Raw genomic sequence first — 20,586 nt, forward strand, 5'->3', positions numbered from 1 at the left:
ATCACACTGTGGAGACAGGCATGTGGCCTATTGTATCACACTGTGTAGACAGGCATGTGACCTATTGTATCACACTGTGTAGACAGGCATGTGACCTATTGTATCACACTGTGTAGACAGGCATGTGACCTATTGGATCTCACTGTGTAGACAGGCATGTGGCCTATTGTATCACATTGTGTAGACAGGCATGTGACCTATTGTATCTCACTGTGTAGACAGGCATGTGGCCTATTGTATCACATTGTGTAGACAGGCATGTGACCTATTGTATCACACTGTGGAGACAGGCATGTGGCCTATTGGATCTCACTGTGGAGCATGTGACCTATTGGATCACACTGTGGAGACAGGTATGTGGCCTATTGGATCTCACTGTGGAGCATGGGACCTATTGGATCACACTGTGGAGACAGGTATGTGGCCTATTGTATCACATTGTGTAGACAGGCATGTGACCTATTGTATCTCACTGTGTAGACAGGCATGTGGCCTATTGTATCACACTGTGGAGACAGGCATGTGGCCTATTGGATCTCACTGTGGAGCATGTGACCTATTGGATCTCACTGTGGAGACAGGTATGTGGCCTATTGGACCTCACTGTGGAGACAGGCATGTGGCCTATTGGATCTCACTGTGGAGCATGTGACCTATTGGATCTCACTGTGGAGACAGGCATGTGGCCTATTGGATCTCACTGTGGAGCATGTGACCTATTGGATCTCACTGTGGAGACAGGCATGTGGCCTATTGTATCTTACTATGTAGACAGGCATGTGACATATCATATCCAAGCACGGAGACAGGCATGTGACATATCGTATCCAACCACGGAGACAGGCATGTGATGATGGGAACATGATTCCCCAAAGACAATAATTCAATAAAAATAATGCCCTCTGTAATATAAAATTTATTCCACGAGTCTTGAATATTGGTAACAATGGATAATAAGTGTACAGTTTTTGATTTAACAGACTTATTTACATATCTACAGTCATTCATTCACCTCAGAACTTTCATGTAAACAAAGAGCAACACTCTGAAATGTAAGTGTTTAAGATTGTGGAGGTTTGTGTGGATACTCAAGGCAGACACGTATCACAATAATCATAAGCTTGTGGTTGGTTTTATAATTAGCAGTCACAAATTATTCATATAGAACTGTGAACAAGACAAATCGATGTAACCAGAAATATCAGATGTGCTGTCTGTATATATACATCCTGGAGGCATCAGCTGAGTCAGTAGACACACATCACATCCTACCTACTGGCTTACAGAGACATAGTGACAAAAAGTAGAGTGAGTGAGTGATTCCATGAATACCCTGGCGTAATAATAAAACAGGTTTTAGATGCTACATCCTACTGGCCTAACACATTGGTAAGGTAGTCTACAGAGACCTTGGGAGGAAGTTGTCTACAGAGACCTAGGCATGGGGTTGTCTACAGAGACCTTGAGAGGAAGTTGTCTACAGAGACCTAGGCATGGGGCTGTCTACAGAGACCTTGAGAGGAAGTTGTCTACAGAGACCTAGGCATAGGGCTGTCTACAGAGACCTAGGGATGGGACTGTCTATTGAGACCTAGGGGTGGGTTTGTCTGTAGAGATCTAGGGAGGGGGTTGTCTACAGAGACCAAGGGAGGGGGTTGTCTACAGAGACCAAGGGAGGGGGCTGTCTATAGAGACAGGGAGGGGGCTGTCTATAGAGACCTAGGGACGGTGATGTCTACAGACCTAGGGGTGGGGCTGTTTACAGAGACCTAGGGAGGGGGCTGTCTATAGAGACCTAGGGACGGTGATGTCTACAGACCTAGGGGTGGGGCTGTTTACAGAGACCTAGGGAGGGGGTTGTCTACAGACCTAGGGGTGGGGCTGTCTGCAGAGATATGAAGGTGGAGATGTTTTCTGAGACATAGGTTGGGGCTGTTTACAAAGACCTACAAGTGGGGGTGCTTACTGAGACAGAAGATTTTGGATGTTTACCGAGGCCTTGGCTGGGAATGTTAGACCTGGGCATTGAGAGAGGTTTATATTTACTGAGACTTAGGGTGGGGAATGTTCAATGAGACCTAGTTTCTACATTTAAGGTTGTGTCAATGTGTGTCACCTGTATGATGATGTGAGTCACCGGTATAGCTTCATATGTGAGTCACCTGTATGACTTCATATGTGAGTCACCTGTATAACTTTACATGAGTCACCTGCATGACTTCATATGTTAGTCACCTGTATGACTTCATATGTGAGTCACCTGTATGACTTCATGCAAGTCACCTGTATGACTTCATATAATAGTCACCTGTATGACTTCATATGTGAGTCACCTGTATAACTTCATATGTGAGTCACCTATATGAAACCAATGTGAGTCGGATGTATGACAATCAATGTAAGTCACATGTCTGACTTCAAGTGTGTCATCTGTATGACAACAAATGTAATTATTTGTGATCTCAGGATGACACAACAATTATATATGTGACATAGTTTGTTGATCCGGGTCAATGGGGAGCTTGCAACATAAAATGTTTACAAAAATGCAAAGGTTAATAAATATGCAAACTAACACAGCCTTCATCACACACAGTGTGAAAAGTGTTAACATGACAGCAACAGAGTGGGGTAGATATAACAGCAAGATATATCCAAGCTACCATGGCCTGCCAGAGAAATGTAAAGCACTGGAAATTAACAACAGCCTCAAAATTGTAAAAGTCTCAACAGACATGGAATGTAGGAAGACACTACTGGCTGGCTCAATCTTGCAGAAGTATTAAAGTACTCACGGAAATGAAAAAAAACCTGTTTTTTCGATCTCAGATTTTAAATAAATGCAGTTAACATACAAAATATATAAATATTCAAACAACTCAATTAGTACTAATTGGGCCTTGGCACAAATACAGCGTATCAAAGGTTTTTATGTCTTTTTACACGTAAAAGTGTGTAAAAATATGAACAAAACAGACTATTGTGAAACTGAGCATAACCAGGTGTTAGTAGATCAAGGTGAATGTCCATGACCTATGACACCTTGACGACAGGTGAAAACAGGTGCTTGAAACCCACATGCATGTGATTTGTCAGTGGTTAGTGATTTGGTAGTGGCATTGTGGGATAGTGAATCATCGTCAAAATATCAGAACGTAAAAGTAACATATTCCCTTCTCAAACAACAACTTACATGTCATTATTATTATGTACATAAACATAGCTGTTATTTTTATTGTTGTTTTGATAACTTTTTTCCAGGCTAATTTGCATAATGCCTATAGCCTGCTTCTGCCATGTCAATTTTATTTTTGAATGTTGAAAGTGCCTACAAATTACCTCCTGTAAAGTCGTTTGTATTGAGCACAGAGATAAAACTAGCTAATCCAGACTAGTACTATTCCAGTTGTTTTGTTATTTCGTATTTACATCTACGTAATGCTTTGTGTCGATTATTAAATCCAGCAAAACTGGTTTTTTTTCATTTCCATGAGTACTTTAGTGTAGCAAGTCCATGTCCCAAGGCAATCAGAACAATCACTTCACCAGCTTCCACTACACACAAAATACAGCAACACCTGAATGTTGAGACTACTCATGTGTTGACAACACATCTTTCTTCTGGCCATCTAATAGCAGTGGGACAATACACGATGCATCGGTAGATCCCGATTTTTTACTTCTCGATACAAGTATCGATCACAATTGCACTCAAAGTAAAAAGTATCTATTCTTACCTTTAATAAATGTTACACCAAACACTTATTACAAGTGAAAACATAAATATTTTCATCAATTGCTCCATACTTGACACTGCCAACCGTAAATTGCATTAAATTTTCAATTTCAAATTAACTTAACTGCTACTTCTACTTAATGAAATATAATTCTAAACTTGACAGGACATCGAGTTCGTGTTGGTAGTCGATGGTTTGGCAATATTCCAGCAGATTCTGTCATCCTTATTAACACACACAGACATTTGAAGTGAAAATCTAGAAACACATCAGCCAGTGTGTCATTTGGGGTTTCAATTACCACTTTTTAGTAGGGACGTAATCATATATATCGCGATATCGATAAATTTATAATGTTGATGCTGTATCAATACAAATTTATGAAAAATGATGCTGATAATTCCCTGCATATGTAAAGATTACCATGGTTAAGATGGACAATAAAAAGGCAGAAAATTCAAATTTTGACATTTAAGGATCAACCTAGTTCAAATTTAGCAATTTTAATAAGTTGATTAATTGCAGGTTTAGATAGAATTTCTTTATCTATTCATATCCAGAATAACTGCTTAATTTATTAATCGATATATCATGATATTTTTGAGTCGATATATCGATACTAAACATGCCAATCAATGACACGCCCACCTTTAAGTAGTTTCAAGACCATCTGTCTTTAAATTGGAGTGGGTTTGTCCTTCAAACAGATAGGTGTTAGGACAATATGATATAACTGCGAAACAAGAGTCGATACAATTATTTTGTCAAAAGTGTTTTTTTTCTGTTTTCAGTTTTGTACAGTCTGTTGTAGATCAACAGATAAAAAATAAAAGGTCTGGTAATGAAACTGGATCCTCAACATGACAAGTGCCAAGTTTTCACGCATCTGATTGTCTAACCTATCCTCACCTTACTCTCATATTGTAGACAGTCTCATCACAGGCATAGCAATTCCTGTCATTGTGTTGCCATGGCTACGCGATCTTAGGTCCCTTAACCTGCTAACTTACATAACAAAAATCTTGAAAAGAAATTCTCCTGACTATATCATATGAAAATATAGTTCTATAAACATGACAACATAACATGATCATGTGATCACAACCAACAATAAAAAATAGAACAACTTGTGGATTCAAATTTTCCAGATCTTCAACATGTTCATCAGTCAATACAGATTCAATGTATATATACACATTATCACACTTCACGGGGGATTGGTTCTCAATATATACAGAATATATATACAATTCAGGCCATATTATAAGGAATGTAACAATAGTGGGAGCGGTGATGATACATATTGCCCTACAGAGAGGACAGTATGATACATATTGCCCTAAAGAGAGGACAGTATGATACATATTGCCCTAAAGAGAGGACAGTATGATACATATTGCCCTACAGAGAGGACAGTATGATACATATTGCCCTAAAGAGAGGACAGTATGATACATATTGCTCTAAAGAGAGGACAGTATGATACATATTGCCCTACAGAGAGGACAGTATGATACATATTGCCCTAAAGAGAGGACAGTATGATACATATTGCCCTACAGAGAGGACAGTATGATACATATTGCCCTAAAGAGAGGACAGTATGATACATATTGACCTTAAGAGAGGACAGTATGATACATATTGCTCTAAAGAGAGGACAGTATGATACATATTGCCCTAAAGAGAGGACAGTATGATACATATTGCCCTACAGAGAGGACAGTATGATACATATCGCCCTAAAGAGAGGACAGTATGATACATACTGCCCTTCAAAAAAGACAATATAAGACATATTGCTCTAAACAGGGTACAGTACCCCAGATATTGCTCTAAACAGGGTACAGTACCCTACTTGTGGCTATAAACAGGTGACAGTACCCTACATGTGGCTATACAGAGGGTACAGTACCCAACATTTGGCTATACACAGGGTACAGTACCCTACATGTGGCTAAAAATAGGGTACAGTACCCTACATGTGGCTATACACAGGGTACAGTACCCTACATGTGGCTATACACAGGGTACAGTACCCTACATGTGGCTATAAACAGGTGACAGTACCCTACATGTGGCTATACACAGGGTACAGTACCCTACATGTGGCTATAAACAGGGTACAGTACCCTACATGTGGCTCTAAACAGGGTACAGTACCCTACATATTGCTCTAAACAGGGTATAGTACCCTACATGTGGCTATACACAGGGTACAGTACCCTACATGTGGCTCTAAACAGGGTACAGTACCCTACATGTGGCTATACACAGGGTACAGTACCCTACATATTGCTCTAAACAGGGTATAGTACCCTACATGTGGCTATACACAGGGTACAGTACCCTACATGTGGCTCTAAACAGGGTACAGTACCCTACATGTGGCTATACACAGGGTACAGTACCCTACATGTGGCTATAAACAGGGTACAGTACCCTACATGTGGCTCTAAACAGGGTACAGTACCCTACATATTGCTCTAAACAGGGTATAGTACCCTACATGTGGCTATAAACAGGGTACAGTACCCTACATGTGGCTCTAAACAGGGTACAGTACCCTACATATGGCTATAAGCAGGGTATAGCACACTACATATGGCTATAAACAGGGCATAGTACCCTACATGTGGCTATAAACAGGGTACAGTACCCTACATGTGGCTCTAAACAGGGTACAGTACCCTACATATTGCTCTAAACAGGGTATAGTACCATACATGTGGCTATACACAGGGTACAGTACCCTACATGTGGCTCTAAACAGGGTACAGTACCCTACATGTGGCTATACACAGGGTACAGTACCCTACATGTGGCTATAAACAGGGTACAGTACCCTACATGTGGCTCTAAACAGGGTACAGTACCCTACATATTGCTCTAAACAGGGTATAGTACCCTACATGTGGCTATAAACAGGGTACAGTACCCTACATGTGGCTCTAAACAGGGTACAGTACCCTACATATGGCTATAAGCAGGGTATAGCACACTACATATGGCTATAAACAGGGCATAGTACCCTACATGTGGCTATAAACAGGGTACAGTACCCTACATGTGGCTCTAAACAGGGTACAGTACCCTACATATTGCTCTAAACAGGGTATAGTACCATACATGTGGCTATACACAGGGTACAGTACCCTACATGTGGCTCTAAACAGGGTACAGTACCCTACATGTGGCTATACACAGGGTACAGTACCCTACATGTGGCTATAAACAGGGTACAGTACCCTACATGTGGCTCTAAACAGGGTACAGTACCCTACATATTGCTCTAAACAGGGTATAGTACCCTACATGTGGCTATAAACAGGGTACAGTACCCTACATGTGGCTCTAAACAGGGTACAGTACCCTACATATGGCTATATACAGGGTACAATAACCTCCATATGGCAATAAACAGGGAACAATACCCTACATATTGCTATAAGCAGGGTATAGCACACTACATATGGCTATAAACAGGGCATAGTACCCTACATGTGGCTCTAAACAGGGTACAGTACCCTACATATTGCTCTAAACAGGGTATAGTACCCTACATGTGGCTATAAACAGGGTACAGTACCCTACATGTGGCTCTAAACAGGGTACAGTACCCTACATATGGCTATATACAGGGTACAATAACCTCCATATGGCAATAAACAGGGAACAATACCCTACATATTGCTATAAGCAGGGTATAGCACACTACATATGGCTATAAACAGGGCATAGTACCCTACATATGGCTACAACAGGTTGCAGTACCATACATTTGGCTATAAACAGGCTTACATCGTGTTTTGACAAGGTAAGCACTTATTTTACTATAAAGTCAGATCAACATCATAAAACTGCCTGGTATTATACAAAGGTATAGTATAGGTGTGCAGAGATTATTCAGTCATGTTTGCAGATGAGATGGTCCTCCCCAACTTGGCAAAAACGCCCTCGCAGTCATCACTAAAGCAATGGTAATGTTCTAAATATGTAACCAAAAATTAATTCTCCCTTGCCTATTTCTTTTCCAAAGGCCTCTGCCTGTGGCCATTATAAATTGATTCTTAGATTTTCATCCCCACCCGACTCCCTACCAAACACCCTGCCTCACGTCGTATTACAGTCATCAGCACCTACAGGTGAAGAAACTCACGACATGTGTCCTTCTTTCCTTACTTGATAAAATACACACTGTACAAAGTCTGTGCAGGCTTCCTGTAAATCGCATCCGTCAACAGTTAATGTATCCTCGGATCATAGGTCTCGGACATCATAGATTTTCGGACATCATAGGTTTTCGGACATAGGTTTTCGGACATCATTCGTTTTCGGACATCATACGTTTTAGGACGGCCATGCTTATCCTGGTGTGACGTCACACAGACATTGCAAATACTTGGATCATGGCCTATTTTTAAGATAAAGTTTTTCTTTTATAACTGAGTGAGATGTTTTACAGTTGTTCTTGTAATTATTATGAGAAAACTATGAATGTTTCTTAAGCATACGAAAACCCATTACACAGAGATATACTCCTGACTCATACTTAAAAAAATCATATCTTAATTTAATAATCAATTTATTGTGACCTATTCATGAAAATCCTGTCATATATATTCATGACCATCAAATGCTTCTGTCCACCCTAATCCCTTATAGAATGTACATGTCTGTGACACATCTCTTGTAACATGAATGTGAATGTGTGCCGGCTCTGGCCAACGTAACTGTGGCTGTATTCCCTGTAAGACCTAGCCCATCACCCGAGACTGGCTTCTTGCTAAGCACTGACACTGAGAGACTGAGCAGCAGCTGATTCCTGTGGGGCGGGTGTGACCCCTGCTGCTGGTGTGTTGGGGGAGGGAGAATATGGGGGCGGGGAGACGTTGGGGGGTGGGGCGGTCTGCTGGTCGTACATGGCAGCCAGAGACTCCATGTCATCACATTCATTGAGGCGCTGGTATGAGACATCCTCGTGCAGGGGGTAGCGTCGGAAACAGTTACACGCCACGGCAAACACGGAGGCACTTCCTGCCGCCGCCACCAAGTAGAAACTGATGTCAAATGTGACCTCCACGTGATCCTGCTTTGTCTTCTTCTGGATTTGCTCAACAAGGAAGGATATCCAGTAGCAGAACAGGTTGATGACCACACACAGGGTCACTGAAACATGTGAAACATGCATTATTACCAACACACAGGGTCACTGAAACATGTGAAACATGCATTATTACCAACACACAGGGTCACTGAAACATGTGAAACATGCATTATTACCAACACACAGGGTCACTGAAACATGTGAAACATGCATTATTACCAACACACAGGGTCACTGAAACATGTGAAACATGCATTATTACCAACACACAGGGTCACTGAAACATGTGAAACATGCATTATTTCCCACAATGGATCACTGAAACATTTCAAACATGCATTATTTCCCCCACACAGGATCACAGAAACATGTGAAACACATTGTTAACCATGCACAGCGTCACTGAAACGTGTGAAACACATTGTTAACCATGCACAGGGTCACTGAAACAAGTGAAACATTGATAATGATGCACGGGGTCACTGAAACATGTGAAACAAATTGTTTACCATGCACAGGGTCACTGAAACATGTGAAACACATTGATAGCATGCACAAGATCCCTGAAACATGTGAAACACATTGTTAACCATGTACAGGGTCACTGAATCATGTCAAACACATTGATAATAATGCACAGGGTTACTGAAACATGTGAAACACATTGATAACCATGCACAAGATCCCTGAAACATGTGAAACACATTGAACCCACACATAGTAAGTTAAAGTCAAAGGTACAGCATAGCCATGGTATATGACACATGGTGTACTTCTCATGCTTAGCAAGGTTAGCACATGGTCAGAATGGCCTTCGCAGAATAATATTTACTTGTAGTTACCAAGGTACAATAGCCTGTTCTCGTTCTAGCCAGGTTTCCGTGTACTGCCACCTACCTGTAATGATGCTGAAGATTGCATTACGGTGAAATCTTTGCAGAACTCTCCCGGACGGCCCTGTTAGGTCGAGGAGGAAGGAAGCCATGCAGATCATAATCGTCAAGAAACTGAAGAAGATGACAATCTTGAAGAGCAGCACCGACTTGCTGTCCACACAGTTGATCAACACTGGAATGACAGTTTCCATGGCAACAGTCAGTACTAGGTTCGCCTGTTTGGGTCATTTTAATTAAACACACTATTGTGATGCCACTAATGCAATAGTGATTGGTAATATCCTGGCCTTATTTACCAATAACATGAGAACAAAGCATAACCATGATAATGCAACTGCATTGTGACACAGCTGATTCATTTTGTATCAAAGAAGTATGGCCTATCCTGTCCAACTCATGGCTTTTCACGTTGGTGATGACAAGATGAAACAAAAACATGTAAAACGCTGAATGTCACTTTGTTTTACATATAATAATGTCAGATGAAGATATTTTGTTTTGTGTCTGTTTGTTGCTATATTCCAACTATGTGACAGCAGTCTGTAAATAATAGAGTCTCGACCACACAATCCAGTGATTGACATCATGAGCATTTATCCACACAATTGGGATATGATAACATGCGAGCCTGACCACCTGATCCTGTTAGTCGCCTCTTACGACAAGCATAGTCGCCTTTTACGGCAAGCATGGGTTGCTGAAGATGTTCTACCCCGGATCTTCACGGGTCTCAAATGTAGATAACTACCATTCATGCAGTTCTCAAATCAAGATGGCTGTCTTGAACAATAATTGGTTCATTATTAGAACAGCACTGTATTTCTGGTATACAACTGTGTACTGTAATCATGGTAATACACGTTTCAATTGATACATTTTGAAATATTTTTTCTGTGTTCCATTAGCAGATTAGGGAGCATCCATTTGATTTATAGCAGGGGGGGTGGGTGGGGTTGCCAACAAACAAATTTTTGGCATATCATTTCTGAACGAAATGTTCATTCAAAAAATCTTCCCACCTTCCCAAATAGTGAGTAAACAATATATAACAAGTTTGGTTATTATTTGTATTGCTTATCCTACACAGAAATTCATTCACAAATTGATTGACACAATGGCGGAATCATGGAAGTGATTTTTTCTCTCACATTGTTATCTCCCCTGAATGCATGCTAACTAAAAGGCAGCAAATGACCATATTTAGTGTTTAGAAAACAGAATTTGTCCATCGTTGTCAAACACTTTAGCTCCCGTTTCATAATAAGTATCGCTATAGTTTAGAGTTTGTAACTGGTGATCATTATTAACTGAGATGCAGTGCTTAAACATTATTCAACATATAAATGCTAGATTGGCATACATAACATAAACTGTGTGGTACAAGAGTTTAAACCAATTAAATCAAACATTCTAAGACTGCCAAATGGACTGATTCATAAGTACAGTCACTCTTTAAGTTCTTATTGAGAAACACAAATAGAGGAAGGGATGTCTGTATCAAATTACAATCATGACTATGACACTAGCATGCCTATGATAGATATACGTTTGTTTGTTTGTTGTTTAACGCCGCACTCAGCAATATTCCACCTATATGACGGCGGTCTGTAAATAATCGAGTCTGGACCAGACAATCCAGTGATTAATATCATGAGCATCGATCCACGCAATTGGGATCAATGACATGCATTAACCAAGTCAGCGAGCCTGACCACCCGATCCCATTAGTCGCCTTTTACGACAAGCATAGTCATCTTTTACGGTAAGCATGGGTTGCTGAAGACCTATTCTACCCCGGAATCTTCATACACTGAGAGGTTGTCAAAGTGATTACAGATGCTAAAATGATGACTACCTTCATCTGGATCTGGACCAAAATGGTAGTGTATAGACTTGTCTGATTGCATGGTAACCAATTTGCCGCTGTAGAAAAATTGGTTGACACCAAGAGAGTGAAGATATCCATTCTTTGTGTCTGCCAAACTGCAGCCCCCTCCTCGGAGCGATATCCACCGGGGTTCAGCCATTGACACACACAACAGCACGATCGTTATCATGCTGCACACTGCTGCCGGGTAGTTTCGCTCCTTGAGCTTGAAGCGAAAACGACTCTGACTCTGACTCTGTGAATGGCTTCTTGATTCTCGGTGTCGGGTACGAGATCTTACTCTGGATCGATTTCGCCTTGTGCCACCCTCGCGATTTCTCCCTGAACTCCTGCTTGTACTTGTACTTGACGGCATTGTTGCAAAAACGTGAGAAATTATTTCCTCACTTTTAGAATTGATAGTTTACGTCAACGGCCCATACAGATTGTAAGGAGTTATAAACAGGATATGATATCAGAAAGTAGATATGCTCAAACCACTGACACAGTAAAGACTTGAGTTAATGACGTGACTTCAAAATAGTGGGAAGATCTGTCAGTTGTCTCCCTCACTCTGTCATGAAGAGTTTTAATCATGACACGCCCTAAATAACTTATTCACAGGGAGGCACGTATTAAAACCCAATTTAACAGCGCTTCCGGGTTCCTTAAAAACACCACGCAGAGTCTGTCTGAATCGTTGGAAAATTGTTGAAGGTTACAATAAAATTCGTACAACATTAATTTTCCATGTAGACCATTACATCAGATTTTCCATATAACAAAATATGAATCGTCGTTGTTCCGAGAATAAAGCTGTCACTATTTCGATCTCGTTCAGACAGAAGAGTGGTGTCCCTCAGCTGAGTGAACCCGGAAGTAAACAAAGTGATGACCGTTATGACCTCGATTATACATTCACTTGAAACCGTATGCTGGATAAACGGTTGACGCACCTTGAGGCGGAATATTCCGAACGTTACCGAAGTTTTCATTGTTTACCGAAAAATGGCCGCCTCCACAAGTGATGGAGGCCAAACTCACATCATTGATAATTTGGAAACAGCGTTTCAGGTTAAGACGCGCGATATTTCTTTTCTGAAATCCCCAACAAGTTATATGTTGAAGGAAAGATTGGATGCACGTCATCAGGGCACAATTTAATCATTTCCACAGTTCATGGAGTGCACTTTCGCTAATATCAGCCATGCCCATAAATAAAAGGGACCAATGGATAACCATGCTAACAAAGTTAATTGAAAATCACTTGTATGAACTAACCGAAGAACTTGGGGCCCCAGAAGTTCTCAATAATTGTGATTGAAAAGCCCTAAACCAAATAACAATTATACATGGCTCCCTTTTCTCAAATACAGGGCCTTCACTAATCCTAACTTCTCCATTATGTGACATTGTCTGTGGCCTCTCTGGCTTTCTATGTGACAGTGGTTAGTACATCATTTTAATTGAAACACAAACAAAATAATAATTAATAATGCCAGATGTGAGAAAAGGATCCTATGTCCTAACTGTATAAACTAAACTACTGCAGATTTGTGTTAGTTTTGTTTGGGTCCATTTTTACAAGGGGCCATTTTATCAATAACCTGATGTTGCAACATAAAATATATCGTCGGATCATGGGTTTTCGGACATCATACATTTTTGGATGGCCATTTTTATCACAATTACTCGCGCTTTAATGGTGTCTGTGTGTCTATGTATCTGTGTGTGTGTGTGTGTGTGTGTGTGTGTGTGTGTGTGTGTGTGTGTCTATGTATCTGTGTGTGTGTTAGTGTTAGCATCATACAGACATTGTAAATACTCAGTTGATGGCTTGTTTTTAAGAGAAAGTTGTCTTGATGTGTTTAACAGTTGTTCATGTGATTAGAGTGAAAACTAGGACTGTTTCTTAATATATTGCAAAATATCACATTTGTCATGTATCAAAAAAGCGTAATGTTAATATATCGACACAAATTCACAAACTGAAGGAGTATACAACATGAGTGTCACTGGTGTGGGTGAAACTCTTGTTGATTAATGATAGTCCATTCAACATATGTTAAAATGTTGAATTCGCATGTTTATCTCCTTAGAGTCACTCACTCTACGTGTTGTTTCATACACCTGAACATGATTTACTAACTCAGTAGATGTATTGACTTTCCTGTGTATAAAGTCAGTCTTATTAGGATTCAAATGATATGGAAATAGACTTTTCAGATAAATTTATATGTTCTGCAGCCACAATCTATCATTAAAAAACCCAACAAACTATGTAGAGTAAAAACCCCTGTTATATGATTCTAATTAATATTCGCCTTAGTGAGTGAGTGAGTTTGGTTTGATGCCGCTTTTAACAGTATTCCAGTTTCATCACGGCGTGTCAGCTTAATATGGGAGGAAAGCCCGAAGTGATACAGGTCTCAAGACGTTTACCACTTTGGTGAAACCCACGAGAACGGGTATGGTGCTGACAAACCTAGAAAGATAATCGGGACAACACGGGATTCGAACCCAAAATCATAGGTTTCTGGCATGTCCAAGGGACACAACTCTGCACAGCGAATCATGGCTCCTTAGACTACTGGGCCACCAGTGCCCCCAATATTCCCCTGGACATGTGGTAAACAATAGTTATGTGAAATATGTGGCAGTAAGAAGTTTCCTTCTTTTGTCTTGCTATTGGATTGCTTATCTATATTTCGGAATTATTTTTTGAAAATGACTCACATGTTGCAAATGCAAATATGCTCATAATGACCTTTCTGGGATAAACTCATTAAATATTTGTGTTGAAGACATAAGAATGTTGGTTTCACCTTTCATTGGGATTATGTCTGCCCCTATGAACACAAGATTCAGCAAACAAAAACAAGGGACAGTGGAGCGTCAATTTGACAACTTGGGCAGATTGTGCAATGGAAGCTTTGGGTAAATTATCCAGTGGACCCTTTGGGTACATACCTCTATTTTGATAAATATCCTGGACCTATTTGCCACAAAAGGTTTTTTTCAGATGGGACATCACTATCTCCCTTTTTACCAACTGGGAGAACATCTACTTCTTTATTCAAATTAGCGCTGCATGATTAGAGGAGGATTGCACTAGTCCTGCCAACTTGAAGCTCGGCTAGGTTAAAGAGTTCATGAGCCAACACATTACCATGGCAACACTGATGCTATCACAAATAATAAGGACTGTGTTCTATGTTAAATATGCTCAAATGATCTATACTGGAGATTTATGCATTATGATTGTCAAATGTCACAGTAAGAAGCTTTCAAGAAAAGATGGTACAGTGGTCATTGGTAGAACATCTTCGTGTATCAACTCCATATTATGATGATAAATACTTTTGACCGATATTCTACCATGTGCTATCTTCTTTGTATGATGGTAAATACACTGAAAGTCTGTCCCCAAAACTTTGTGCCAACTAGCCCGAACATACCTACATCATTGGCATTAGATTTTAGTGTTAACATATGGACTATTAGTATTATTAGCTGAGTTTACCAGACTGAATAGAAATTTACTAGACATGGAATTTGGACCAGTGGCTAAAGTCGCAGACTGCTCTGAACCCATTCACTACCACAGCCATGTTTTGACTCAATGACATTGTTGTTTTTATTCTCAAAATAGCCGCCCAATCAACTAACACCCGTATGTGAGATAAATTCTAACTTACTGGTGAAAGAGATGGACATGGGACACCACTTCCCAAATACAGCTATGATAGCAAATGGGTCCACTGTATTATTCAAACAGAATGGAGATTACCTTATTCGACGTAATAAGCGCCCCGCTCTAAAAGGTGCCCACAGCGATATTTGCTAATATATTGGCTAGTGAACAATCCCAATTAGCACCCCTTCGATTGATCAATGTACAAAAGACTTACTTATTCGCGTATATATATTATTATAATACGCACTCTTGTGTTATATGCATCCATAATTATGGGCAATTAAATTCTGGAAAAATATATCTGTCTTATGTAAACATTTCAGGCTGTCAGCATAAACCACGAAATTTATCTTTCAACTCTGATTTTTTCACCCAAATAATATTCTAATAAGAGCCCCTTATTTCTAATTTTGAGAGGGCCCTGGGCGTCTATGATGTCGAATACGGTAAATTACACTATGTATTGGTATATTGAGGATGATTGTGGAAAGATTGATCCTAATTGTGTATTTTGGGTTTCAGAATTGTCTTGCCTTGGTCACTACCCAGGAGCATTTCAATGTTGTTGATTCCGAAGAGACGAAGACAGGTGGGTATTCATGGGGAAATCAAATCTTTTGATTAAGAAAAGAATAATATATTTAATATTTCTACTAATTTATGTTACGATGTACTTAGTATGTTTTGTGTTGATGTACATATATCTGAAACTTTTAGATACATATTTCACTCAAGTTAAATACCATATGTCTCTGTTCTGGGTGCACTGGTTTGGTTTGAATCCAAGAGGTGACTAAATGGTCAGGTTGTCTGCGGCATTGACAGAACATTCATCCACTAACTTACTGTGACCTTCACCACTTTTGGCTTTCCAGCCGATTGCACAATCAGGGATAGAAATTAACACTAGCCCGCTAGCCTGATCCATCTGATCTCACTATTCAGGCCAGTAGTCGAGTAGATTTTTAAGGTTAATTTCTATCCCTGATTTTAATAGAATTTCAAGGGCAGTATAACACCTAAGATCAACGTCATACAGGAAATACTGTTAAAGCCTACAAGACATGAGATTAAAATAAATGCATAAATGGCAGAGTTCTGGCATGTGATAATATGGGTTTCCCAATATGGCTGCAACTACGACATACGAACAGGCAGACGAACAGGCCAAGACAAAAACTCATGTGGGATATTTAGTTTGGTAAGCTATAGAGATTATAATAGTATCCCAGGTGATGTGTTCGTGTTTCGTGTTGCAGGGGTGGACCACACAATATCCAAGTTCCTGGATCTGGCTCGTCAGACAGAGGCGTACTTCCTGAGTCAGAGGCTCATCATGTCCACGGAGAAGCCGGAGCAGGTGCTGAAGGAGGTTTGTGTCCCTGATGATGTGGAGCAGTGTGGCCACTAGGGTTGGGACGGGTAACTCGGGTACTCAGGTCGGGTGGTTCCCGATTAGTGGCTACAGTGGCTGTGTTATTGGATTTATAATAATCACACATTCTTACTGACATGCATTCACCCATAGGGGGGGCGTTTGGGTAGCCTAGTGGTTAAAGTGTTCACTCATCACGCCGAAGACCAGGGTTCGATTCACGACATGGGTACAATGTGTGAAGCCCATTTCTGGTGTCCCCCACCGTGATCATGGTGATATGCTGGAATATTACTAAAAGCGGAGTATAACATCACTCACTCACTCACTCACTCACTCACTCACTCACTCACTCACTCAGGCGGTTGGGTAGCCTAGGGGTTAAAGCGTTCATTCGTCACACCGAAGATCTGGGTTCGATTCCCGACATGTGTGAAGCCCACCTTGATATTGCTAGAATATTGCTAAAAGTGCCGTAAAACTAAACTCACTCACCCACTAACTACATGACATGGTCACTGTTTCAGGACATCGCCGACCTGAAGAGTGAGATTGAGAGAAAAGAGAAGCTGATAGAAAAACACCATGAACGTCTACAGCACTGGCAGAACCTCCTCCGCAACATGCCTGGCACTGGCACCCCCCAGCAGCCCTCGCTTCACCAGCAGCAACCCCCCCAGATGCAACAACCTCCCCCTCCCCAGCCGATGCACCCACAGCAGCACCCAGGCATGGCCCCGTACCCTGGCCCCCCCATGCCAGGTGCCGTCCCTCAGCCTTTCGTCATGCCTCCGCCTCAACCCCCACCAGCATACCAACCAGGGCCCCTAGCTTACCTGGAACAAACCATGTCCAACATTGGTATGCCTGATCGAAGATAGCGTGTGTTATATCACGTCCAACATTGGTATGCCTGATCGAAGATAGCGTGTTATATCACATCCAACATTGGTATGCCTGATCGAAGATAGCGTGTTATATCACATCCAACATTGGTATGCCTGATCGAAGATAGCGTGTTATATCACGTCCAACATTGGTATGCGTGATCGAAGATAGCGTGTGTTATATCACGTCCAACATTGGTATGCCTGATCGAAGATAGCGTGTGTTATATCACATCCAACATTGGTATGCCTGATCAAAGATAGCGTGTGTTATATCACGTCCAATATTGGTATGTCTGATTGGAGAGTTTATGTGTGTTGTCAAGTCCAGCATAGGAACCGGTATCTGAGATAGAGTGAGTTATTTCATTGAAACATTGGCATGCTAGAACGGAGAGAGCATATTCCATGTCTTGTTCCACATGGGTCTACTTGATGTCCCACTGTGGCTAATTGGAGGTAGCATATACTATTTCATACCTGCAACTCATGATGGCAAACACTGACATGAACTGGAGCCGAGACAGTGCATCAATTGCAGTCAGTGTCTCTGAACAGCGATGTGCCTAACCTAGGCCCACATCAGCATGCAAACTTTGAGAAAACATTGTCAATATTAGGATTGCATTTGGAGACAGTATACTAGAAGAGACGATGTCAACAAACACTGACAGTGATATTCCCACCCTGTGTGTGTCCCTGCATCAAACAGCCTCAACTACAGGCTCGTAGGGCCTGCAGTGTTATAAGTTATACTTGTGAAGACAGTGCTCACACAGCCTGGTAACGAATAAAGTGGATAATTTCGTTGTGTGAAATGTTACACATTCTATACTGAACACAAAAAGTTAGGGATCACGAGTATTTCGGGGGATATTTTTATGAAATTGTGTCGTCACTCTTCACTAGAAAACAAAATCCAAAAAAATATTCATGATCCCTGACATTTTGTGTTCAGTATAGATGCAATGTTATATGACAAATGTTACGTGAGACAGACGGCATACTGGCGAGTCTGATACTTGACAGTAAGGATTTACTTGAGCTGGTGATGCACCGACAGGAATCATGTGTGAAACTTCAATAAATGACATTATTCAGGAATTATTGGGTTTTGTTTTGTGTTCTGCCAGTGATGTCTAGGACCTCAACGCTGTTTCACTTAGTCTGTCATACATACCCTGAAATACATATATCTAATACAGCCAATGCAAGTTTATTATTGTCAGAAGATCCAGAGTCTCTGGACTCCTTTTGATAAAATCTTAAGATAATTTAACCTTTTTCTTCTGTAAAATAGTTCATTTCACAGACTAGATGTTAGTCTACACTTCACTGGACAGTAGACTATGTTTATAACAAACATGCTTATGATGAACTGACGGATATAGCGAACATTTTTTGGTGCGTTCCCATTGCTGTATATATGGTTATAATGAACAAGTTAGTGGTCCCTTTAATTTTTTTATGACTGTAGTTTACTGTACATGTCTACATACCATAATCACACAAGTCATTTACGAACATTGTACTTGTTATTTTATTAAAATCATAACAATAACATATACAAATGTACATTTACAACAATGAACACAAGTTCTGTGACACTTAGTGGAAAAACAGTCACAGGTCTATTGTTTACTGACATCAAGCTCAACTTGTTGATTTGATTGTTCATTTGATCTTTGTGCCACCCCCTCACAAGAGCTATGTCTTTAAACCTGACCCTTTTTCACTTTTTCCTTGACATGTTTGCAGAATTGTTAATGATACGGTCAATAAAGCTAAACTGATTATTATTTTATTCTGAAATGACCCAAATTATCCCAACCTTATAATAAATCTGATCTTTCACTCCGATACAATACATCTGCATGAAGATCCGAGGACACACCCCATAGAATGTCACATCAGGTTGACCCTGAGCAAAATAATGGCTGCATGGGTTCTTGAGCTGTCAACTTTGTAAACAATTTTCAGGTTCCCCGACCATTAGCAAGATTCCCCATCCATTCGCAAGGTTCCCTGACCATCTGCAAGGTTCCCTGACCGTTAGCAAGGTTCCCTGACTGTTAGCAAGGTTCCCTGACACGTAGCAAGGTTCCCTGACCAGTAGCTAGGTTCCCTGACACGTAGCAGAGGTTCCCTGACACGTAGCAAGGTTCCCTGACCATTAGCAAGGTTCCCCGACCGTTAGCAAGTTTCCCCAACCAGTAGCAAGTTTCCCTCACCTTAAGCAAGGTTTCCTGACTGTTAGCAAGGTTCCCTGACCATCAGCAAGGTTCCCTGACTGTTAGCAAGGTTCCCTGACCAGTAGCAAGGTTCCCTGACTGTTAGCAAGGTTCCCTGACCATCAGCAAGGTTCCCTGACCATCAGCAAGGTTCCCTGACCATCAGCAAGGTTCCCTGACTGTTAGCAAGGTTCCCTGACCATCAGCAAGGTTCCCTGAGCGTTAGCAAGGTTCCCTGACCGTTAGCAAGGTTCCCTGACTGTTAGCAAGGTTCCCTGACCATCAGCAAGGTTCCCTGACTGTTAGCAAGGTTCCCTGACCATCAGCAAGGTTCCCTGACCATCAGCAAGGTTCCCTGACCATCAGCAAGGTTCCCTGACCGTTAGCAAGGTTCCCTGACCATCAGCAAGGTTCCCTGACCATCAGCAAGGTTCCCTGACCATCAGCAAGGTTCCCTGACCATCAGCAAGGTTCCCTGACCGTTAGCAAGGTTCCCTGACCGTTAGCAAGGTTCCCTGACCATCAGCAAGGTTCCCTGACCGTTAGCAAGGTTCCCTGACTGTTAGCAAGGTTCCCTGACCATCAGCAAGGTTCCCTGACCATCAGCAAGGTTCCCTGACCGTTAGCAAGGTTCCCTGACTGTTAGCAAGGTTCCCTGACCATCAGCAAGGTTCCCTGACCATCAGCAAGGTTCCCTGACCGTTAGCAAGGTTCCCTGACCATCAGCAAGGTTCCCTGACCATCAGCAAGGTTCCCTGACCGTTAGCAAGGTTCCCTGACTGTTAGCAA

At 41.2% G+C, this 20,586-nt stretch overlaps 2 protein-coding genes and 1 long non-coding RNA gene across 3 annotated transcripts; 1 reads left to right on the forward strand and 2 right to left on the reverse strand.

Annotated features, from left to right (window-relative positions):
• Positions 1-903: 903 nt before the first annotated feature.
• Positions 904-2,909, reverse strand: LOC124138111. Its single transcript, XR_006861596.2, has 2 exons — positions 2,334-2,909; positions 904-2,260 (listed from the first exon to the last, which is right to left on the reverse strand). It is a non-coding gene; the product is annotated as an uncharacterized LOC124138111 (long non-coding RNA).
• A 4,727-nt stretch (positions 2,910-7,636) lies between these two features.
• On the reverse strand, positions 7,637-12,495 carry LOC124138110 (transmembrane protein 127-like). The gene is made up of 3 exons (XM_048393253.1): positions 11,596-12,495; positions 9,742-9,912; positions 7,637-8,906 (listed from the first exon to the last, which is right to left on the reverse strand). Exons 1-3 carry the CDS (start codon positions 11,981-11,983, stop codon positions 8,524-8,526), a joined length of 942 nt encoding a protein of 313 aa, XP_048249210.1. The 5' UTR covers positions 11,984-12,495; the 3' UTR covers positions 7,637-8,523.
• A 63-nt stretch (positions 12,496-12,558) lies between these two features.
• Positions 12,559-18,670, forward strand: LOC124138109 (mediator of RNA polymerase II transcription subunit 28-like). Its single transcript, XM_046504644.2, has 4 exons — positions 12,559-12,681; positions 15,827-15,893; positions 16,564-16,676; positions 17,207-18,670. Exons 1-4 carry the CDS (start codon positions 12,616-12,618, stop codon positions 17,558-17,560), a joined length of 600 nt encoding a protein of 199 aa, XP_046360600.1. The 5' UTR covers positions 12,559-12,615; the 3' UTR covers positions 17,561-18,670.
• The last annotated feature ends 1,916 nt before the right edge of the window (positions 18,671-20,586 follow it).

This window comes from Haliotis rufescens, unplaced genomic scaffold (assembly GCF_023055435.1).
Source record: "Haliotis rufescens isolate VD_foot unplaced genomic scaffold, xgHalRufe1.0.p SCAF_12, whole genome shotgun sequence".
NCBI classification, from domain to species: Eukaryota; Metazoa; Mollusca; class Gastropoda; order Lepetellida; family Haliotidae; genus Haliotis; species Haliotis rufescens.

Bases quoted from the DNA above. Each gene is read 5' to 3' on its own strand.
- LOC124138110 (XM_048393253.1), bottom strand. From the start codon at position 11,983: ATGCCGTCAAGTACAAGTACAAGCAGGAGTTCAGGGAGAAATCGCGAG. The intron at 9,913-11,595 runs GTAGTCATCATT...CTGTCATTCCAG, and splicing joins TGGTCCAGATCCAGATGAAG to TGTTGATCAACTGTGTGGAC. The intron at 8,907-9,741 runs GTAGGTGGCAGT...CACATGTTTCAG, and splicing joins AATCTTCAGCATCATTACAG to TGACCCTGTGTGTGGTCATC.
- LOC124138109 (XM_046504644.2), top strand. From the start codon at position 12,616: ATGGCCGCCTCCACAAGTGATGGAGGCCAAACTCACATCATTGATAAT. The intron at 12,682-15,826 runs GTTAAGACGCGC...TTTGGGTTTCAG, and splicing joins ATTTGGAAACAGCGTTTCAG to AATTGTCTTGCCTTGGTCAC. The intron at 15,894-16,563 runs GTGGGTATTCAT...TTCGTGTTGCAG, and splicing joins TTCCGAAGAGACGAAGACAG to GGGTGGACCACACAATATCC.